The 25,037-nt window shown below is 35.5% G+C and overlaps 1 protein-coding gene across 1 annotated transcript; it reads left to right on the top strand.

Annotated features, from left to right (window-relative positions):
* Positions 1–1,024: 1,024 nt before the first annotated feature.
* LOC126827406 (AP-2 complex subunit mu) lies at positions 1,025–19,906 on the top strand. Its single transcript, XM_050556715.2, has 11 exons — positions 1,025–1,107; positions 1,798–1,893; positions 4,402–4,667; positions 5,214–5,296; positions 6,205–6,340; positions 9,770–9,917; positions 10,489–10,611; positions 11,555–11,690; positions 13,069–13,166; positions 13,745–13,856; positions 15,469–19,906. Exons 2-11 carry the CDS (start codon positions 1,820–1,822, stop codon positions 15,601–15,603), a joined length of 1,311 nt encoding a protein of 436 aa, XP_050412672.1. The 5' UTR covers positions 1,025–1,107; positions 1,798–1,819; the 3' UTR covers positions 15,604–19,906.
* Positions 19,907–25,037: the final 5,131 nt, after the last annotated feature.

The raw sequence follows: 25,037 nt of genomic DNA, 5'->3' as shown, positions 1-25,037 counted from the left end.
TATCTGTGTTTTAATCAGATTTTCTAAATAACAACCTAGCCAAAGAATATGTTGCCAGAGAATCCGGTCATATCCCTTTTTGGGTTAATTGAGGATCAACAACGCTGTGATTTACAACAATTTACATGTATTAAGTAAAACAAATAAAAACCAAAAACATCGAAAATATATTACAAACATGCGAACAAGACAGTAAATAAAAAAATGACATTAGAAATTGATATACAAAAAGAACATAACATATTTCAACTAAATAGACAATATTTTCATAAAGATGAAAAAACAAGAAAGTAAACATAAACCTGTCTCTTAATAAATAGACCGAATGAATGTAAATAAGAATAGGCTATTTCTACAACACTACAAGGAAACAAAGACACCACAATAAATAAGGACCCAGAGACAATTATAATGGCGTCAAAATCATATAATTATAAATAGTAACAGAAATTTAAGTGCCTAAGCTAAATCTTTACTCGTGTTCATCACCAAATGTGTTATTCAGAAGAAAACTTCTCTCTGTTTTGTTTCTTTTACCCCCCCCCCCCACCACCCCATGATCTCCCCGCCCTTCTTCACCAACTGTCATGTTGTTATTCCTGGATTGAAAATGACACAATGTTGCACTATCTTATCGGTCCATATATGGTAAAAACATGCCGCGCCTACAGAGCAGGTTACTTCCAACACACTTTAGGTAAGACAAAAACCAAACGAGTAAATAATATTGAAAAGGGAGAAGAACGGGTAAATTGTTCAAATATGGATCCACTATAATAATGCCGATTGCCGAATGGACGTTACAAATAACAATAATAATAGCTTTATGTTTTTACAAAAGCTGCAATCTCAATGATATAAATAATTTTTTAATGATTTGTTGAATAAAATTTAATATGGTAAAATTCTTGAACTATAAATTCTACCTCCTTGTAAATCTGGGATTTTTTTTTTTTTTTTTTTTTTTTGATTTTTTTAGAATACATGATTGCCGATTACTAGTCTAATGCCGATCCGTAAACTACGGCATTGTGGGATTGCCGACATACTCATTAGGAAACACACCCCCTCTCGTTAATATTGTAAATAATGTTGTTAATTTAATCCGTAAGTACTCATTTAATTATTCACAAATGCCACCAGAAACGAGTGCAAACATATCATGAATAGATTTTTCATGAAAGCCGCAGTTTGGGAATTCGGGACGCCTTGGATAGCCTATTTGCAATCGTCGTGTAAGTGTTTAATAATGTGATTAATGAATGTCATTCTATCAGACGGAATAATCATCCACACAGGACAGGCTCACAAAGTCACAGTGATGCTGATGCACCGGCATTAGTCACAACTAATAGATTGAAAAATAGAATTTTTTCATTGATTGCATTAAAAGGACTAAATTTTTACACAATAAATTGGCGTGGATCTTGCCGTGACTATCATCTTAGCACCTGTGTGATTTGCACAGTGTAGATATACTCACTGGCCGCCTGGACACTGATGATTACTGTTCACCCAAATGTCACAGTTTGACTAGCCCATCCAGATGCACAATTTAAACTGGTTTAACATCCCTGGTAGGTAATTATTTAATTGGTTTAACTTGCGAGTCTGAATGCAAAGGTGGGATAAGTAAGGGTTATTGACTGAGGGGTTCAACTTCAAGTTAGATGATGCCCAAGCTCGTGCTAAGTTGTGCACTGAGAACGCACAGTGTGGATTATTGACTAATCTTGTGAGCACATTAGAGGCGTAGTTTTATTGAGTATTAATTATGTTTATATTTTTATGTTACAGGTTGTAGTTGTTGTTCATCAAGATGATTGGTGGGTTGTTTATATACAACCATAAAGGCGAGGTCCTCATATCTCGTGTTTATCGAGATGATATTGGGTAAATATTTATAATCACGACCAGTACTATTATATCATTGATGATATTGGGTTGATATAATACTTTAGTCACAACTAGTGTCCTTACATATCATAGATAAGGTGTGGTGGTGGTGGTGGGGGGCTGAACGGTATAATGTGAACACTTTAAATCATAAGGTCTGTCGACTGGCATGGTTTTGATTCCCAGCTTATACATGACGAGAAGTAGAGATGCCTGTCCAACCTCTTGAGTTTTCCCTGCGTCCTCCCACTGCTAAAGACTCCTATGTGCAAGCAAATTGACGTAATAAAATTGAACCATATGTTAATCCCAAAATGTATGTGTTGTGTGGACGTTTAACCCCATTTCTCTCTCTACATGTACATATCATTCATTGATGCACCAACAGCACTGTTAGTGGTCTACTGGCTTTACAATACATCGACTCGCAAAATTATGTTTTGGTAGCAAATACAATTTGTTATTTTTGACTATAGGGAGCCACAGTGGCTCAGTGATCCCTACGCTGGCTGAAAAATTTCATCAGGTTTTTCTGGCGTGGTTCCCCCTTGTCTGTGGTGGCCGTTCGAATGGGCCAAAAAAAAATCCTGAGGTCCCTTGTACAGATTGATATGCATACCGTATAGAAAACCTTGATACTCGGAATTTGAAATAAGAGTAGGCTGTAGCACCGCTGTCCGTGTAAAATTTCCATCATTGCACACGTTAAACTCCACAAGGAAGGCAGAGTTTTGTAGGCTATACTATATGTATCTATTTACTACTGCTGCCATATTAGACTAGTTGTGATAAAAAGTGTAGGAAAACTTCATTCCAATTCCAATGTAAAATTTAGTGCCTTTGTGAACATCTATCATTAATGGGTGATTGGTAAAGTATTTTGATGGGCTTCTTAATGAAATGTTAATTTAAATAATCAGTTTGAGTACATTTATCGTGGAATTATGAGATATATAGCCTGAAAAATGAGACGAGGTCCGAAAAATGCAAATGACGATGAAGGGCGATAATAAGCAACAGAAATAAGTCAAGAGAAAAGTTAAACATCTGTTCACTTGCCGATAAACTCATATCATACATTACGGTTGTGATTAGTTTTATCTTGTGTCACTGTGCTATGAAGGCTATGGATTGACATGGGAGACAGATCAATATGAAAATCAATAACATTACCATATGTTCTATTTTCTATGAATTATTCCACACTCCATTTCTCGTAAAACCTTTTTTTTTCTACAATTTGGATAGAAATATCGATTACTGAATATGATTTACTCTGGTTAAGGCTTTAGGAATGGGTATGTGCAGATATTGACTAGTCTAGTTCCCTGGAAAAGTGATCTTTTTCACATGGGGTGGGGTGACTTATTTTCACATGGGGTAGGGTGGCTTATTTTCACATGGGGTAGGGTGACTTATTTTCACATGGGGTAGGGTGGCTTATTTTCACATGGGGTAGGGTGGCTTATTTTCACATGGGGTAGGGTTACTTATTTTCACATGGGGTAGGTTGGCTTATTTTCACATTGTGTAGGGTGGCTTATTTTCACATTGGGTGGGTTGGCTTATTTTAAGTAGCTAGACTGCCTTACACTGCCAAATTAACAGAATCAGTAAATGTTTTTAAACCGTGTATAGCTATTCATGTGACTCTGGAGATTTTAAGCCCTCAGAGTTGGCATTGGTTGCAGGCAGTTTCAGTCCTTCATGTTAATGAAATCGTGTAGACGCCATAAAAAGCTTCTGCCAATTTCAAAAATGAGAAGTAAGCTCCTGTAAAAATCTCTTCTTAATTATATTGCAAGAGTAATTCTACGTTTTCTTGAATTAAGGAGAACCAGATTGTATTTATGCTTTAGTCTTGTTTAATATTCTCTTTATATGTTCTTATGGAAGTTACTGCCTTACATGTTTGAAAACGCTAACGTATGCAGTTTAAAAATAAAACAAAAACTGAAAGTAGTTTATTAATCTCAATATTTAAGAGATTGATTGAGCTAATTTGCGGGAGCCTTTAATGACTCGCGCGAAGGAAAGTTGAGGTGCGTCGAGAGGAGCAGGAGCAAAGTGCACCTTCAACGTGAAGGACTGCAGTTTCGGGCATTCTAGTTTATCCAAGCTTTACTTCCGTTCCACATGGGGTGATATATGGATGACAACTGTCTCCTATAATTAGTGGGTGGTGGGGGATGATCGAATGGTTAGCGCATTTGCGCTGTATCATAAGGTCTGTCATTGAGTCAACTGGTATGGTTTCAATTCCCAAGTTGTATGTGACAAGGAGTAGGGTCGTCTGTCCAGCCTCGTGGGTTTCCTCCCACTGCTAAAGACAACTACACGCAAGTGAGTTATTGAAATAAAATTGAACCATATTTTAGTCCCGAAATGACTTAGTTTGTGTTGAGTGGACGTTAAATCCCATTTTTCTCTTTCTTTCTCTCTCTCTCTCTCTCTCTACTTATTATTTAAATAATTTAATACATTTATATTTTGCTCCTATTTCAGACGTAATGCAGTTGATGCTTTTAGAGTAAATGTGATTCACGCCCGACAACAAGTCAGGTCACCTGTAACTAATATTGCTAGGACAAGTTTTTTCCACGTTAAACGCTCCAACATCTGGTTGGCAGCCGTCACAAAACAAAATGTTAATGCAGCAATGGTCTTTGAATTCCTTTTTAAAATGGTGGAAGTTATGCAGTCCTATTTTGGAAAGATCTCAGAAGACAACATAAAGAACAACTTTGTTCTTATTTATGAAATTCTCGATGGTAAGCTGATCTGCATATTAAACAGTATTTAGTAATTGAACACATTAAGATAAATACAAAAGTTCTATGGATAAATAATTACCGTATTTTATTGGAGCTACGTTTCAACAATGATTCTCTTGTCGTTTTCAAGCACTATACTGATACAGCAGGAGGAACGAAATATAAATCTTATATGTACAATGAAAACATTATTCAAGCCACTAAATTGTGAGAACAGTGACCATTTGAATATCTTACTGTTTTGACGAGATAGGTGTCCTTGTCAGGCCCTCCATCCTGGGTGCCGAACAGAGAGTCTGGCAAAAAGATTGTAAGGTTCCTGTGTAATATTATATGTAATAAACCTTCATTTGTTCGTTTGGCTAGAAGTCTGTTTCCGTATATGATAGAGCCCGTTGAAGTTCTCTTTATATTCAGCTTACAGTTAGAACAAACATGAATTTTCTAATAAATATTATAGATTAACGATATTAATTTGCTTATAAAACTGTGTAGAATTGAAAAAAAACTTCATTACTTTAATCCATTTTTTTATATTTTCAGAAATACTAGATTTTGGTTATCCCCAAAACACAGATACTGGAATATTAAAAACATTTATAACTCAACAAGGTGTGAAATCACAGGTAAACCAAAAAATGACCATGGTTGTTTATTGTCATATTATTGGGTGGTTGAATCCAACCTTGTGGGTTTTCTCCGGGTCCTCTGGTTTCCTCCCACTGCTAAAGACCCCCATGCTCAAGCGAATTATTTAAATAAAATTGAACCATATGTTAGTCCCGAAATGACCTAGTTTGTGTCGAGTGGACGTTAAACCCCATTTCTCTCTTTTGGGTGGTTGAATGTCTTAACATAAATTGGTTGTATGATTGGTTATTGTTACACTAACTTTCGGGAGGTTGGGTGGCCAAATGATCTATTGTGTGTGCTTTAGATCATAAGGTCTGGTTTCGATGTCTGAATTGTGTGTGACAAGGAGTAGATTTACTTGCATAACCTCATTTTTTTTCTCTGGGTCCTACGGTTTCTTTCACAGCTAAAGACCCCCATGCACAAGCAAATTATTGAAATTAAATTGAACCATATGTTAGTCCCGAACTGACCTAGTTTGAGTTGAGTAGACATTAAACTCTCTCTCACTCTTCTATAAGAAAGAGACTGTACTATTCATATGAGAAAAGAGAGCCAATCCTAAACCAAGTCTTGTGACTGTTAAGATCTGTAACGAACCCGGGCTTGCATCTGTTGACTTTATACTCTCCCGTTATTCTCAGCTCTCAAATTAACTCCAGGTCAGCGCATCTCTTTGTCCAAAAGCGAGAAACAATGCGTGCTTCGTTCTGTTTATTGTCGACTTTTCTCGAAGAAAAATAACTTCAAACATGAATGAAAAGACTGTAGTGGTTTTAGAAAGTCCCACTCGTCTATGTCTAGAACCTACACCCCTCTCTGTAAACTGACTGTCTTGTGAGTTCATATACCATGTACCATAAATAATAACGACATCCTTTCTGGACTTGCTTACTTCCAGTCGAAAGAAGAAACGGCTCAGATAACATCACAAGTAACTGGACAGATAGGTTGGCGTCGTGAGGGTATTAAATACCGTCGGAATGAATTGTTCCTGGATGTCTTGGAATCTGTTAATCTTCTCATGTCTCCTCAAGGTATTGTATGCTACTAACATTCTACAGTACAGTCTCTCTCAAAACAATTCTCACAACTGATAATATTAATGCCTCTTGACATTTTTTGCATTTCCCAGAAATCAAATTTTCCCACAGCTTAATCCACGCTAAAATGTATTCAGATTGATTATTTAACAAAAATTTACTTGTCAGAATGTCAACGGTAGATAATGTGCCGGATCTTCAGGATTTCTCAAGGATATCACTTCTTAGGGTGCCATCTACGCGACTGACAGGCAAAGTCTGCCTAGTTGTTCGGAGGGTACAAAAATACCAGGTTCACAAGAATGCACAAAATCGAACACCCTTTGACATTGAATAACAGATACTGAAATATCTGTTCATATAGGTTTGGTAAAATATTCAATTATTATTGTCAGTGTTACTGAGAGTAACAGACTGTACTGTACATGTGTAAATCAATCAAATAAAATAGATTTAGTAATCACAAGATTAGTAATTAGTAATCACGGGTTTAGTAATTAGTAATCACAAGCTTAGTAATTACAAGTCTAGTAATTGGCAATCACAAGTTTAGCAATTAGTAATCACACGTCTAGTAATAAGCAATCACAAGTTTAATAGTTATCAATTGCACGTCTAGTAATTAGTAATCACACGTCTAGTAATTAGCAATTGCACGCCTAGTAATTAGTAATCAAATGTCTAGTAAATAGCAATCACAAGTCTAGTAATTAGTAATCACAAGTTTAGCATTGAGTAATCAATTGGCGATCACAAGTTTAGTAATTAGTAATCACAAGTTTAGTATTGAGTAATCAATCAATTAGCAATCACAAGTTTAGTTATTAGTAATCACAAATTTAGTAATTAGTAATCACAAGTTTAGTAATGATGGGTTTAGTAATTAGTAATCATGAGTTTAGTAATCAGTAATCTCAAGAATATAGACAAAAAAATTACTAAGCATAGGATGTCAAATTCAAATTCCAGATATTGAATGCATCCTATTGTTTTGAAATTTTTTGATCCCAAAATATTTTTGAATCAGAACCATTTTCTTTCTAATTAACTTATTGTATGTTTAGATTTTGTAAATGACTAAACGCCATGAGAACTAAATATTTCTTTAGTTCACATTATTGCACTTAATCCTTTCATTACTGGTTGATATGTTAGCCATCTTACTGGGAAGGTGTCTGCTGTACCTATTACTTTAATAGAAATTGACCCGGTGAAATGGTCCTACCGAAGAGTTAATTCTGACGTGATGATCACAGGTGACGGGACCCCTTTTAGTCACTGTAGTATTTTAGGCCTTAAATGGGTCCTGTCACCAGGCACTGGGTAGACCCAGTGACTCGGTCCCAAGTAATGAATTGATTTAAACAGTAACATGTTTGTTTTGTCTTACTCTTATTTTCATATAAAAAGAATTAGCTGATATTGTGTAAAATTCATATCACAAATATATCTTCGCCCTCTCTGTCTTAGCACTATCTTCTATTTGTTCAAACTGCAATACTCTGTATATTTAATCAGTATTTATTACGTGTAGAATCAGAATCCTCATCAATTGATGACTCGATGTACACTGTATTGATCAGTTAATCAATAATTATATATAGGGTAGAGAGATTTCTCTAGAACTGTCAAAGTTCTGTTAATTCTCAGGTCGATGAGTTAAAGATGGAACGGTTGTTCGAATTGATCACCATTTGTGACATATTCTTGAAGTGTTCACTGGATTGTTATGTAGTAGAATTAGAAATCTTTAAAGGAAGAACTTTCTTTAATTTCAATTAAGAAAATTGATTAATTAACATAAAATGTAACAGTAATTGAAAAGGTCTTTGAAGACGTTTACTTCAAATTGCAATTAAGAAAATTTATTAATTGATATCAAATGTAAAAGTAATTGAAAAAGTCTTTGAAGAAGTTTGCTTCAAATTGTGATTAAGAAAATTAATTATTTAAAATGATCCTTCTATGTTGAATATAATATATGTCTAATACATTAGATTTCTTCTTGAAGGCACCTAGATATCTTGGCTGTTTCGCCCTGTGATAAAGGGACTATGTTTTATTTTCTCTAAGATGTTTTAGAATCAGAAAGTAAATCTTGGACGATGAAAATCTTAATGTGCTTCAAAAACCTGTCCTATTTTTTATCTTTATTCAAAACATATTAGTTATTTTTTTTAAATAAAAAAATAATTAATATGTTCATATGCCATGGACTTAGTATGATTTTGAATGTACAGGTTTCTAAGGATTTCTTAGTTCTCTGAAAGTATGAATTCGTGCTGCTTTAATCGGTAATATTATCAAGTCTCCCAGAAACTATCAAATTTTCTGCTGCTTAATCAATGCTGAAATGTGCTCAAATTGATTGTTTAACATGCATTTAAAAAAAATTAACATGTACGAAGTCCATTGTGTGATGTAAAGATAATCAGAGTTTTTGTTGTACGTCGAGAATCCATCATTTAATATCTACTTCTGATGGTTGAAACCAGGGCTCTTGATTCCCTTATATTTGCCAGTCTTCATTTTCTCTGTGAACTTCACTTGACTGTCAATTCACATAATAAGATATTTTAATCAATTTAATCGAAAAAATGCAGTTAAATACATAAGTCTTTTATGTTTATAAATTGATTCATAAATTGACTATGTCAAAAAATTGTTATTTTTTTTCCACCCAAAAAAATGTCTCGTTTATTAACAAAAAATTGACTTGCTGGCAAGATTATGAAGCAAGAGTTCTGGTTGAAACAAACGGCCATTAAAACATCTTTATTTTTAAGGAGGGAATATTTCATAGTTCCCTTATACTTAAACGACGCTTTACAACAATGCATCAAGCTACAAAATACCCTCTTTAAGAAAAAAAATATTGCTTTATATCTTCTTCTTTTCGCATATTTCTTATACAAAGATCCTGGGAATGGTCTCTCCAAATACTTCCCTTTTGTGCTTCTATCTCTTCTCGCAAATTAAATTAAATTTTTTTTGTCTTTCGATATACTAGATTTATGCATTTTAAAGGTTACATTACATTATTTAATTTAACTAAGTCAAATTTAGTAGGTCTCTTAACTTATTTTAGACCTAACATTACTTTTGAGTACACGTATCTTAGTGACCTAACATAACTTTGAGTACACATATTTTAGTGAGCTAACATAACTTTGAGTACACATATTTTAGTGATATTACATTACTGTGAGTACACATATTTTAGTGACATAACTGAGTACACATATTTTAGTGACATAACTGAGTACACATATTTTCGTGACATATAAAACATAACTTAGTGACCTAACGTAACACTGAGTACACATATCTTGGTGACCTAACATAACTTTGAGTGAGTACACATAGCTCGTCAGGTATAAATTTAGATTAAGACAGCGTTCTGTAACTATAACTGGGTTTTAGGACAAGTATTGAGTGCCCATGTAGCTGGGCGTATTGTTATGAAGAGTTATTTAAGTGGCATGCCGGAATGTAAGTTCGGCATCAACGATAAGCTTTTGATGGAGAGTAAAGGAAAAAGCAGCTTGGATGATGCAGGAAGAGGGGGCGCGTAAGTACATTTTTGTAATTTTTTTTTTTTTTTAAAAGTATAGTGCTAATTTGAACAATTTGAAAAATGGGTTAATGTATGACGTTTCGAAAACCTATGTTTTTCGCCTCAAAGATGAGTTGCGCATGGGTGCCAGTTACTTGTCAAATAAAACAGACTCACTTTATTTTATCACAAAGCGAGAGCCAGGGTAGGTAAGACGCTGGCTCACTAGTCTGGAGGTTGCATGTTCGATCAGGATTTTCCATCATGGTTCCCCTTGTCAGTGGTGCAGGACAGAGGGCCTGTCAAGGACAGCTGTCTAGTCGTTTGGATGGGATAAAAAAAAAAACGAGGTCCCGTGTATACATTGGCGTGCACGTAAAAGATCCCTTGTCAGTTGGAATTCGATATAAGAGTAGACTTTAGTGACGCTGTCCGGGCAAAATTTCCCTCATAGCACACTATGTCTATATGGCGTATGCCCGTCTTCATTAGCCCAGTTGAAGCAGAACAGTCAGACATTAAACCCCATTTCATATATATATATATATATATAGTAATGTTATTAATAGTCCGTTTCTATTTACAGTACTGGTAAAACAGCTATTGCTATTGATGACTGTCAATTCCACCAGTGTGTTAAACTTAGTAAATTTGAAACAGAACATAGTATTAGTTTTATACCACCAGATGGTGAATATGAGTTAATGAAGTAAGTAATACCCCAGTTATGCTAACGGCAGACGGGCCGAATGCTTAGCATGTGCACGTTGTATCGTAAGATCTGTCATTGAGTCAACTGGCATGGATTCGACTCCTCAATTGTATGTGGCTAGGAGTAGGGTCGCCCGTCCCACCTCGTGGGTTTTCTCTCTGTCCTCTGCTTTCCTCCCACTGCTAAAGACCCCTACGCGCAAGCAAATTATTGAAATAGAATTGAACCATGTTTTAGTCCCAAAATGACCTAGTTTGTGTTAAGTGGATGTTAAACCCCATTTCTCTGTCACTCTCTCTTAGGGCAGACAATCGTATTTTTTTGCTTGATCGTGCCGATTAGAATTCGGCAGCGATTTTTAACGTCCGTTCGCGATCGAGCACATGTAGCGATCGTCCCAAGAGGGAATGCCATTCTGCGAGTAAATTACGTTGATAATGTGAATTGTTCTATATGGCGCATCGCCGAAATCATAAGATTTCTGTTGTAGCTTGCTATTTATTTGCTAAAAATGAAACGCAGAATAGCTAGAACAGCTCGTTAGACAAATCAAAACCTGTGGTACAGGAGTTACAGTCCACGCTTCGGCAGTGGAGGCAGACATTTTGAGATCATGTGATATCAATCATGTCTCTGATTGGCATATAAAAATGGTAAGTCTGACAATATACGCTGGACACGGGCACACAAGTGAATTTGATCGCTGGCAAAAAATATTCACCTGAAAATATCTAACATGCTACATATGAGCGATTGATCAGGTTTAATGGTTCACTGCCTTGTAGGGGCACAAAGATGATTTTTCAAGCGATTTTAAAAATTGGCACGATTGAGTGGAAAAATACGCTCGTCTGCCCCCACTTTAATAAAGTAAGTACACATGATTTTGGTACCTCAGTTATTGAGTTAAAGTAAGATTTAATTTGTTTTAATTTTTCAGATATAGAACAACCAAGGACATTAGTCTACCATTCCGTGTTATACCATTAGTCAGGGAAGTTGGTCGACAAAAGATGGAAGTCAAGGTTGTCGTCAAGTCAAACTTCAAGCCTTCACTTCTAGCCCAGAAAGTTGAGGTATAGTTAAATAGGGTTACATTTATATTTTATCGCAGTTTTAAGGGATGGAAGGGGATTGGATGGCCGAATGGTTAGCACGTGCGAGTTGTATCATAAGGTCTGTCATTGACTCAACTGGTGCAGTTTCAATTCTCCGGTTGTACGTGACAAGGAGAAGGGTCGCCTGTCCAACATTGTGGGTTTTCTCTGGGTGTTTCGGTTTCCTGCCACTGTTAAATTGTTTTAAGTCTTGTTTGTTATGACCCAAATTAAACTTTGATGTGATTTTTCTCTGATTTGAGTTTTTGGACGAAAATGCAAAAAAAATCACACAATTATATAAATGCTTATAAATTAGTAAAAATACAGTGGACTCCAAATGTCTCTCTGTCATTTCCTAACTTTATGCATTGTTTATAAGGTGTGAAAGTTTCAGAACTGTAGAGTTATTATTAACAGAGATCTAGCACTCCTACGAATTTCCTCATTTTTTCTTGATTCTTGGTAACCATGGCAACCAATGTCCGATTTGGGATTTGATGAAAAAAATCAGCTAACTAAATGGTTTTTATAGTATATACAAAGTTTCAACCCAAAATAACATTAAATAAAAATAAAAAAATTTCGCCCCTCGTTCTCCCTTAAGTTTTTTGTAGTTTAGTTGTAGGGTTAAAAATTAACAAAAATTAATCAAGTTTATGTCGCACTAATTAATTTACACATGCACTATAGCCTACACTAATTATATAAATGACATTATTTCTGTTTTATGATTATTATATTTTGTTTTATTACCTGGATTTTAAAATAGGTAAGATAACTTTGTTGATACTTAGATTAGAAACTCTCTCACCAAATATATATATATATATAGTAACTCTCTGTAGGTGCTAAGGCCTTGATAAATGTTTAAACCACATTTAGTAATTGACACATTTAGTAATTAACCATTAAGTAATTGACACATTAAGTAATTGATACATTTAGTAATTGACCATTAAGATAAACACAAGAGTTGTATGGAAGTCAATTACTGTATTTTAATTGGAGCTACAATGATTCTCTTGTTGTTTTCATGGACAATACAGATACAGTCAGAAAGAAGAAATATATATATTATTTGCAATCAAAACCTTATAGTTTAATTGTGCTTTTATTAGAAAATAGGGGATCACATGGCTAAGTGGGTAAGACGCTGGCTCGCTAGCCTGGAGGTCGGGTGTTCGATCCCTGCATTGGCCGAGAAAGTTCATTCAGATTTTCCGGCGTTGTTTCATTTTATTTCATATTAGAAAATACTAGATATAACACAGATTAGTTGGTATTTTAGTATCATGAATTATGTTTTATATAAATTTGTTAATTAAAATGTATTTTTTTCATTATTTTATTTTAGGTGCGAATTCCTACACCATTGAACACAAGTGGCGTACAAGTGATCTGTATGAAGGGAAAAGCTAAATATAAAGCCAGTGAAAATGCTATAGTTTGGAAGTAAGTATGTGGTGCCGTTTCTTCGATCGTAGATACCTCGTGGGTTTTCTCCGGGTTCTCCGGTTTCTTCCCATTGCTAAGGACCCCTACGTGCAAGCGAATTATTGAAATAAAATTAAACCATATATTGTTTCGAGTGGACGTTAAACCCCACTTCTCTCCGGGTCCTCCGGTTTCCTCCCACTGCTAAAGACCCCTACGCACAAGTGAATGATTGAAATAAAATTGAACCATGTGTTAGTCATTGAGTCAACTGGCAGGGTTTCGATTCCCCGGTTGTACGTGACAAGGAGTAGGGTCGCCTGTCCAACCTTGTGGGTTTTCTCCGGGTCCTCTTGTTTCCTCCCACTGCTAAAGACCCCTAAGCACAAGCGAATGATTGAAATAAAATTGAACCATGTGTTAATCCCGAAATGACCTAGTTTGTGTCGACAGTCAACGTTAAACCCCATTTCTCTCTTTCTCTCTCTCCCCTTATAGCGCTAAATGACGCATCAAGCCTTTTATTGACACTTCAAGTTTAATGATTTTTACCGATCTCTGGACTATCTTGAATTAAAATAAAATTCTATTTATAGAATCAAGAGAATGGGAGGTATGAAAGAATGTCAACTTAGTGCTGAGATAGAACTTTTAAATACTAATGATAAGAAAAAATGGACAAGACCACCAATCTCAATGAACTTTGAGGTAAGCTTACATTATGACTTATATTTTTATATATTCATCACCATCAATAAATCTGGAGCCATGGTGGCTCAGGGAGTAGGATTCTTTCCGCATGGATCCTCCTTGTCAGTAGTGCAGGACCAAGGGCCTGCCTGGCAAGGGATAACGTATAGTCGTTCAGATGGTATAAAAAAACTGAGGTCTTGTGTACACATTGGCATGCACGTAAAAGATCCTTTGGCAGTTGGAATTCGATATAAGAGTAGGCCGTAGCATCTCTGTCCAACAAAATTTTCCCCATAGCACACTGTATGGCGTATACCTGTCATCATTAACCCAGATGGAGCAGAACATTAGGACGTTAAACCCCATTTCATTTCATATCGGTCATAATTTAGCAGAACAAGATTTATATCAGTTATTGGAGTTATCTCCCTTGCAGCTGGAGATTCCTTGTGATATGAAATTTTTACCCTGTAGTGGTTTTATTGCGGTTTGCTTTCTCCTCTCTTCTTTTGAATAGTTCCTTTGTGATGACCACTTCACAAGGGTTGCTGGAAACCACAAGGTTCTTCTACACACTGTTAAACATGTTTATATCACAATGATGCTTGTATTTATAGAATATTCATCATTGTTAATTTAATAAATAAATAACTATTTATGAATAACAATTTCTATGGTTTATTACGCCAGGCCTGTAGCTAGCAGGGGGGAAGTGTCCGAAGGTGCTCTTTATATTGGAAGCAATACGAAGCCAATGACCAAAGTGGCCATATCAGTAGGGACACCCCATAAAGCCGAGTGACATTATGGGCACCCCCTCCAGGATGAGGCACCCCTCCAATCATGCCCACCAAATCTCACTCAGCATTATGCATGGACCATCAAGTGTAAGGTATATCGACACCCCCAGAAGCCCTTGCCCCCCCCCCCCCAGTGTATCCTCGTCAAAACGTCGCTTAGTATTAAACTCAGTAATTGTGTATCCATAAAATTGTACCTTGTTTTAATATGTTCAATTATTAAATGCCAATTTCAACAAGTTTTTACAAGTCGTTATCAAGCATATATTTATATCGTTTGTGTTTTATATGCTTGATAACGACTTGTGAAATCGTGTTGAAACGTCACAGTGTAATAAACCATAGTAATTGTTATCTATAAATAGTATTTTATTTGGTTATGTTCCAATTACTAAATGATATTTCAAAGAATTGTTAATTTAGACATAAATTATGCAAGCGCTAAATCTGTCTATTGCAGGTCTTTCTTTAGGCCTTAAATGTTATCTAAATTATTAATTAGACATTAATTAACTTATCCACACCATAATCAACTCTCGATGACATCGCTAACCTGCAATTTTTAGCAGATTGGAATACTTTTTTTGAAAAATAATTAAATTTTGTTTTATATCCTACCGACTTTAGAAATGATGATCGAGGCTAGCCTAAAATTCAAAAGCTAATATCTCGGTTCAGAGTTGAGCAATTTGACTGAAATTTTCACCATATTCTATTTATATTATGTATTTTTTGACTATTATAGCGAGAACTGTCAACACTTAACTAATCTCCCATAATGCACCTTTAATTTTATTGATTTCAATTATTATTATCTTCTACTACAGGTACCATTTGCTCCATCTGGTTTCAAGGTTCGTTATTTGAAGGTATTTGAACCTAAGATGAACTACAGCGATCACGATGTTATCAAGTGGGTCAGATATATCGGACGTAGTGGATTATATGAAACAAGATGCTGAGATAACGTACATAATAAACATTAACAAACATCGTCAAAACTAAGGTCAAAAATAAAAATACCTGTGTTAACAGTCATTGAACCGATGGACCCTATTTGTTTCAGCCAAAATCGCCAAACCTAAACTTTCGCTAATTCGGTCTTGACGCGATTACCTCTAGACAAACTCCCATCAGTGAAATTTCGGTAGAATTTTCGAGAACTGTACTCGGTAATTAAGCTAGAAATGCATGGAAATAGATAATACAAAACCCACAAAAACCCCACAAAAAAGTAAAAAGACTTTCCAACTGACCTATCCTATTTCAGAGTCCAAGTTATCGTATAAACACAGGTATTTTTTTTGTTGGCCTTAACAAAGTCATTAGTTATAGTCACAAACTTATAATTATATAGAGAATGTAAGAAAGAATTAGACACCAGAACGACGACCCGAAACCATCAAAATTCCCATTGGTCGTGCTCTAAACCATTTTTGGGCCTGATCCACAGTCTGTCCCTTTTTGTTTCATCAAAAAAAACAACATTTCAATAGTTACTCGGTCAATATGAACTGCAAAAAAACTTTTGTCAGAACTTTTAAACCATATCCAATTAAAAATAGTAAATTTGTCAGGGATAGAGATATGTACAAAATATATCTTTATGGGAAGTAAATGTCAGAAATAAATGTTTTTATATTTCACAACAACCAATAAAATATGTGAATCGTGTCAGTGGGGCAATGCAAACACTTTTGGATCTGCCCGAGGGTCTGTCCCATTGTCAGTTTTAAATTCTTTCACCGTTGATGCATTATAATGCTGGTACTGAATTGAGATTATGTCTTTTCAACAATTAACCTGATATAATATGAGTTGAGAAATTTCATATTTACGTGACGCATCATTTTATTCATCAAAGGAGTAGTTTTAATTTCGTTGCATTAGATTTTTGAGCCAGCAGTTTCTTCTTGGGGGTGAGGATCTTTAAAAAAAAAGCCTAAGACTCTTCCAATTTTAAGTATGACCGACATGAAACTGGACATGCTTGTTTTTTGGACAATTGCCCCTCGATTGACGGACTTCAATATTTGTTATGAATGACATCACAATAACAAGAAACCTTCGAGGACGTAGATTCCTGGTTTATATAGCACGTCTGTTGCCATGACGAAAGACTTGGTTCCATTTTCATAAAGTACTCTAGTGCTTGTGTGTGTTAATGAAAATGGATTACGTGCTGCCATTAAATTATTATGTATTAAGATATTTCTACGTTATATAATTGTAGCAGACGTCTTTTGTTGAATTTATATACGAGATGTACGTATAATTTACGAGTAGAAAAATTCATTTACTGACATACTTATAAATGGTAGAATTGAAAACAATAATTATAAATGTATTTTGTTCATAAACATCACAGATTTTGTTTTAGGAATTGGTGCATTCATTAATGATATATCATTGTCTGAATTATATATATGTAATGTCTGTTAAAGTTGCAATTTCATATTTTTAAGTTATGTTTTTAAAATTTATTAAAATAAAGCCTTAAAATAGATGGTATCTATAAACAGTCCTACCTTGTTAAAGAGTAATCCTATTAATCCTATAATTCACTATTGCCAGTTGAAAAATTGGCAAAAATATCATTTTCATCTTCAATTTCCAACGTTTAAAGATAACTACTCCATGGTGGAGAATAGAAAACAAGGGAGGTAATTGTGTTATTATTTCCGATGTAAATGACTTTCTTAGAAAATATGAAATTGTAACTTTAATGAATTGAAATATTTGAGATTTATTGTAGAATAACACATATAGTTATATGTCAATATCATTATCTGAGGTGATTATCCAGAAATATGTAGGTATATATAAGTCAATATTATTATCTTAGGTGATTATCCAGACACTTTAACCACTGGCAATAACAGAGGGGGTGGGGGACAGTTGGCATGGGCCTAGGATTTTTAAGGGGGGCTTCTAACCCTGGTCAAAAGGGGGATCTTTGGTAAAATTAATCGAGTCAACTTGGATCCTTCCGTACTAAATATTAAACGGGCATTATGTAAGAGCTAAATCTGCCTATTGCAGGTCTTTCATTGGGCCTTAAATGTTATATAAATTATTAATTGGGCATTAATTAACTTATCCAGGCCATAATCAACTCTCGATGCCATTGAGTGGCTCTGATTTTAAGTAGATTAGAACGGTTCGGCCATTTAATGATTTAATTTAAAAATGGAGAAGCTAGGCTAAGCGAACAACCAGTACAGTGGTTACGATCAATGTATTCATTTTGCATTATCTATTTTTGAACTATTATAGCATAGCGAGAACAGCCAGCTCTTTATCTAATTCTTACATAATCTATCGTAGCGAGAACGGCAAGCTCTTTATCTAAACCTTACATAATCTATCATAGCGAGAACGGCCAGCTCTTTATCTAAACCTTACATAATCTATCGTAGCGAGAACGGCAAGCTCTTTATCTAAACCTTACATAATCTATCGTAGCGAGAACGGCCAGCTCTTTAACTAAATCTTACGTAATCTATCGTAGCGAGAACGGCAAGCTCTTTATCTAAACCTTACATAATCTATCGTAGCGAGAACGGCCAGCTCTTTAACTAAATCTTACGTAATCTATCGTAGCGAGAACGGCAAGCTCTTTATCTAAACCTTACATAATCTATCGTAGCGAGAACGGACAGCTCTTTATCTAAATCTTACATAATGCCCATTTAATATATACCCAACAATATAACATGTATTAAATTTAGTACTGATTGCAGTTTGAAATGAACCCCACATTTTGCCATCTAGCTAGGGTCTATTACTAGCTTTGTACAGGCTTGTGTGCAAGGCTTTCAATTAAAACTTTTGCTAGCGGGTCAGTTTCTCATCTACATCGGCCTGTTTATTTGCAACATTCCTAATGTTCTACGACGTTAAATTAATTCTTATGTTAGAATAGTTTGATGGTGTAAAGGTTTCTATATCTAGTTTAAAGATGCATCATGTAAGAGATAAATCTACCCATCGCAGGGCTTTCTTTAGGCCTTAGACATTTATTAACTTGGCAAGACCATAATCAACCCTTGACGTCATCAGATGCTATAGATTTTCAACAGATTTAAGTAAGATTGACGGTTAATGATTTAATTTTATAATGGATAATCAAGACTTTGTTTATTATCGTAACAACGGCAGCAATGACAATCGTGACTACACTGTTCTGCAATCGACGATAACACATATATTCCCTTATCTATTTTTGAACTGTTATCGTGAGAACTGTCAGCTCTTTATCTAAATCTTACATAATGTATCTTTAAATTCACTTCAGTATATATATAGCTTAGATTGGTGTTAAAAACTGTTTTCTTCTCAAATGATCTTATATAATGTGACATGGAGAAATTCAACATGTGGGTTGATTGATAGTGTGTTTGACAAATTTATAATAGAATTGAAACTGGACTTTTGTTGCCTACATAACATTTATTGCTATTAAGTTATATCGTAGTATTAGATAAGCGAATTTGTTTATTTTATCTCGGGAGATAACTAGTAAGCCTGACATCACCCTTATTTAAAGGCCTGATGCGTCGTCATTTGGATTTTCAATAAATTATCAAATTTATCACTACTTAATACACGCTAAAAAAAACAAAAGTCCGATTACCAACGCTAGATAATGTCCTGGCTTGGATTCAGTCAGATTTAAAAATAGGTTTTTAAGTGCACTGCATATATCGTTGAATGCATCATATCTTTGTAAATACTGAACCGATTTGAACTATTATATAATTACAGATTCAACTTTCGTAATATCGTAGTTTGCAAGGGATTCGTATTGAACTTAATGACGTATCAAGCCTTTAAATAAGCCATATTGTAGTATTAGATATATATATATAGCCCTGTAGATATAATACTGTATATTCTAAGCACGTATATTATTATAAAAATGTCACACATCACTTCACTGTTTTTGTTGGAATATATCTTTAAATAACAAATGTGACAGCAAAATTAGTTGCATGTCACGATGTTACCATTGATGATATATGAACAACTATGTTGAAATAGGCTATAAATATCAAAAAAAATTAGTTTGCTGTATTTGTCAAATCTAAACTTTTACCTTTCATGTTATATCATTAAAAAGATATTTTTAGCCTATTTTAACATATTTGTTCAGGTCACAAATGCTTAGTGTTAATTATTATTATAGAGATAATGAATGTTTTTTTTTTTCTTTAGCTATTAAATCTGTGAAGATGTAATAAAATCATAATATAGTATACTGTATTTAATTGTTGGGTCTTCAATAGGAGCTACAGTGACTCAGTGATTAAGGCACTGGCTAGCCTTTAGGTCGCAGGTTCAATACTGGTGTTGGCCGAGAAAGTGCAGGATGTCTAGTCATTCGGATCGGACAAAAAACAGGTCCTGTGTCCACATTGGCATGCATGTAAAAGATCCCTTGGCATTTTGAATTTGATATAAGAGTAGGCTGCAGCCTGTAAAGCATATGGCTGTCTTTATTAGCTCGGTCGGAGCAGAACCACATTTCATTTTTTAAATAAGAGGAGCAGTGGCTCGGTGAGTAGGCTGCTGGCTCGCTAACTCGAAGGTCTCGGATTCAATCCTGGTTTCGGCCACGAATGTTCCTTAGGATTTTCTGATGAATTTCCCCTCGTCAGTAATGTAGGACGGGCTGAAGACAAGGACGCTGTCAAGGAACAGCTCTAGTTGGTAGGATCGCATGAAAAACTGAGGTGCTGTGTACATGTTTGCGTGCACATAAAACAATTACCTTTGACCATTGGGATTGGATAAAGTGTAGGTTAAAACAGCTTTTTGAAATAAGATTCGGCCGTAGCATCGCTGTTCCAGAAAGAAATTCTACATAGCATACTGTTCCCTTAATTACAAAGAGGGAGGTTGGGTGGCCAAATTGTTGGCACATACACGCTGTATCATAAGGTCTGTCATTGAGTCAACTGCTGTGGTTTCGAATCCCCAGTTGTACGTGACAAGAAGTAGGGTTGCCTGTCCAACCTTGTGGGTTTTCTCCAGGTCCTCAGGTTTCCTCCCACTGCTAAAGACCCCTACATGTAAGCGAATTATTGAAATAAAACTGAACCATATGTTAGTCCCGAAATGACCTAGTTTGTGTTGAGTGGACATTAAACCCATTTCTCTCTCTCTCTTTAATTAAAAAGTTCTTCATCCTATTTCACCTGACGAGATCTTTTACCAACACGGTGGGTAAGATGCTGGCTCGCTAGTTTGGAGGTCGCGTGTTCGATCCCTGGAGGTCGCGTGTTCGATCCCTGGACGTCGCTAGCCTGGAGGTCGCATGTTCGATCCCGGCATTGGCCGAGAAAGTTCATCAGGATTTTCCGACCTGGTTTCCTCTTGTCGGTGGTGCAAGATGGAGGACCTGACAAAAACAGCTGTCTAGTCATTTGGATGGGACAAAAAACCAAAGTCCCATATATACATTGGCATGTACATAAAAGATGCCTTGGCAGTTGGAATTCGATATAAGAGTAGGCCATAGCGCCACTGCCTGGGCAAAATTTCCCTCATAGCACACTGTATGGCGTATGCCCTCTAGATCAGTTGGAGTATGACGTTAAACCCCATTTCATTTCTTTCACCAATACAGGTAATTTTAGATACGGTAAATAATGTTATTTGATCTTCTGAGTTCCAAAAGAAACTATATATACATCAGGTAAATTTATTAGTAAGTTTATACCTTTAAAAAGGTTAGATAATAGTGTACGCTACGTAACATGGTTTTACGTCCTAGTTAGATAATAGAATTAAATACGACCTGTTTTACTTGGGGATTTTATAGTGATACCAGCCATGTATTAATGATGATATACTGGTAAATTATAAATATTGCTTATAAAAAAAAAAAAAAAAAAAAATTATAACGACATAATTATTAGGAATAGAATGGAGTAAAGTATTAAATATAGCATAAACGTAAATACCCTTTCAATTACCGGTATTCCATTTTAGCTAAATCTATTTGTTTAGGCCAGCCCAATTTTTGTCAATGTCGATGAGATGTAAATAATTTTTAAGGTTAGGGCACGTGATTGTTGGCGAGATTGTAGGTTAGGGTTAGGGTAAGTCTCTAGGGGCTAGGTCCAGGGTTAGGATTAGCGCTAGCCGTGTTTACATTTCGTGACATATGAAGAAAAATTGAGCTGACCTTATCATTTAGCTCTAACTTTCCATTTTAAATGGTGTTTCTCCGTCACCCGATTGATCAATTATTACGTCATAATTAAAATTAGAATATTATAAGAGGACAGCACACAAAAGTTTATAAATAAAATTACAAAAAATAATCACGAGCCAAATACAGACGAACATCTTGTCGTTTAATCATCAGAGTTTCTGAAAGACCTTTTATATAGTAGGCTGAGATTATTTATTTTAGCCTACCCTCTAAGGGGTTGGGTTGGGGTCATCAAGTTTAAAATCTTTTTGTGAATTTTAATTCGGTGAACAAAATAAAATGTCGCTTAAGCAAGGCACACCTTAAAGAATTATATCGTTAGATTTAGATAAAGAGCTAGTCGTTCTGGCTATAATATTTTAATCACGGATAATGAACAATAAATATATTGAAAATTGTAACCGTAGTAATATCAATTTTTAATAGTTTTAATCGATTCATTTGGAAAAACCCGGTAAATGTATTTTCTAAAGAATTCTTTGAATTCAGATCGATAAATTACGTTTTCTGAAGAATCTTAAAATCACATTCGGATTTCATCGTTTTTCGTAATATAAAAGACTACGGTTATGGAAGCATAGCTAACTCTGCCTCGACAGACGAATGATAGAGAAGTCAGGGCGGGTCCATGTGGGTGGGGGGGGGGCATCCCCCCGCTCAGCTACATTAAAAAACCTATTGTAAAACAACGCTTTATATGAGAAATATGTAACGGTCGTGTGCTTTATCATGAGATGGTGGGATGGGATGGGATGGACATTCAATGTGCGAGATTATTATGTGTGATATCACAATTAATGCTTTGCATCAATGAAATTGAATCACAATGTGATCGTATTAATTCATTATAAAAATTGACATCAAACGCGGTGTTGGATTTCTCTCTTTAAAACGCTCAGTGTGTTTGTATGCCTACGTAATTTGGGGGCGATAATGGTATCAAGCATTGTCAACTGTCAAATTGCCTTAACAGGAACCTGGCAAACCCCCTCCTGCAAAAATTCCTGGATCAACCCCTACTTACTATATACATATATTATACGATTTATTGCGAACTCACAATCGATAACAATGTACTTTATAAATTATTTATCATTCTAGACCAAAATAATACTGAAAGTAATGTCTAAACATAACATACACGGAAATTAGAACTAAACAACTCACTCCAAAACATGTTATTACACGGAGGTTGAGTGGTCGAATGGTTAGCACGCGCGAGCTGTATCATAAGGTCTGTCATTAAGTCAACTGGCATAGTTTCGAATCCCCGGTTGCACGTGACAAGGAGTAGAGTCGCCTGTCCAAACTCGTGGGTTTTCTCCGGGTCCTCCGGTTTCCTCCCACTGCTAAAGACCCCTACGCGCAAGCGACTTATTGAAATAAAATTGAACCATGTATTAGTCCCGAAATGACCTATTTTGTGTCGAGTATAAATACCGTTAGTGATAAATGATAAGGCCAGCTCAATTTTTTTGTCATAGGTCACGAGATGTAAACAGGGCTATCGCTAATCCCAACTCTAACCCTAGCCCCAATGCCTACCCCAACCCAACCTACAATCTCGCCAACAATCACATGCCCTAACCTTTTTTCATCTCAGCGACATTGACAAAAATTGGGATGGCCTTAACAAATAGATTTATCCATATAAATACACGTCAGCTTGTGTCATATTCGAATGATGGCGTTGACTTAGTGTTAGCCGTGTAAATATTTACCTGGAAAATTGCCCAGTTTTGTATAGTGCACAGTTATAAACATGAATTATGTAAGATTTAGATAAAGAGCTGATAGTTCTCGCTATAATAATTAACAAGCGGTTGCCATGCAAGACAGGCCAACAACCTCAAATCAGGGGCGGATCCAGGAATTTTTGCAGGAGGGGGTTTGCCAGGTTCATGAGACAATGTATCCCCCCCCCCCCTCCCGCATGGTCTCTATCGTCATTTTGGCGGATATACATACACATTGAGCTTTTTAAACAAAGAAATTCAACACCTCGTTTGACGTCCATTTTTATTATGAATTAATACAATGACATTGTGATTCAATTTGATGGATACAAAGCATTAATTGTGATATCACATAATGTCTATATCATTATCTCGTGCATTGAGTGCCTATCCTGTCCCACATCTGACGATAAAGCACACGGCCGAGAAACTTTTCTCCAAAAAAAGTGTTGATTTACAATACACCCATCGCTATCAAATAGATAGCAATTTTGTAGACAAGGTTTACATTAAAGATACATTATGGGAGATAAGATAAAGAGAGGGCAGTTCTCGCTATAATAGTTAAAAACTAGATAGTGTAAAGGTAATTTGCTGAAAATTTCAGTCAAATTGATCCACTAACTAACTAATTAAAAACACAGAGCAGTGCGGGACGCAAAAAGGTCCCCACGAGGGAAACGTTCCGTCCTGCACAAACCAATTAAATTAAACTAAGCAGGGTGGAGCGCAATAATGTCCCCAAAAGAGGGTAACACAAACCACCTTGCACCCCATATTATTATATTATATCAAATATATACTTAAAGATACATTATGGGAGATAAGATAAAGAGATGGCAGTTCTCGCTATAATAGTTAAAAACTAGATAGTGTAAACGTAATTTGCTGAAAATTTCAGTCAAATTGATCCACTATGAGCCGAGAAAGTGAAATTTTTGCATAGTCTCGGTCATCATTACTAAAATCATTAATATAATCAGCATAGTCTCGGTTATCCACTTTTTCTGATTTAATTATCAACGGCCGTTAGCGGCATATAGGAATCTAATCCAGCCAACATCGAAGGCTAGCCTTGACATCGAGAGTTTATTATGGTCTGGATAAGTTAATTAATGTCTAATTGATAATTTAGATAACATTTCAGGCCTAAAGAAAGACTTCATTAGCCCTGTCGGAGCAGAACAGTAGGACGTTAAACCCCTTTTATTTCATTTCCCTTGCTGAAAATGTCACTGTGTCCCTTTTCTTCTGGTCATTGCCCGTCACACATATATATGCAGTTTATATATCATTATTGTAAATAGAATGGTTTATTTGTCCTATACAACACAATAAATAAAATTATTAGGTATACTGCTGTGTAGTCTGCAGTGAAGCCGGAACAAAAAAATAACGATTATTTTGCCAAGTCATTCTTTCAGGTTTCGTTTCTTTC

This window comes from Patella vulgata, chromosome 7 (assembly GCF_932274485.2).
Source record: "Patella vulgata chromosome 7, xgPatVulg1.2, whole genome shotgun sequence".
NCBI classification, from domain to species: domain Eukaryota; kingdom Metazoa; phylum Mollusca; class Gastropoda; family Patellidae; genus Patella; species Patella vulgata.
Note: the sequence above shows the minus strand (reverse complement) of the source record. Positions and strands in the feature narration are given on the sequence as shown.

Bases quoted from the DNA above. Each gene is read 5' to 3' on its own strand.
- LOC126827406 (XM_050556715.2), top strand. From the start codon at position 1,820: ATGATTGGTGGGTTGTTTATATACAACCATAAAGGCGAGGTCCTCATA. The intron at 1,894-4,401 runs GTAAATATTTAT...CTCCTATTTCAG, and splicing joins GTTTATCGAGATGATATTGG to ACGTAATGCAGTTGATGCTT. The intron at 13,857-15,468 runs GTAAGCTTACAT...CTTCTACTACAG, and splicing joins CAATCTCAATGAACTTTGAG to GTACCATTTGCTCCATCTGG.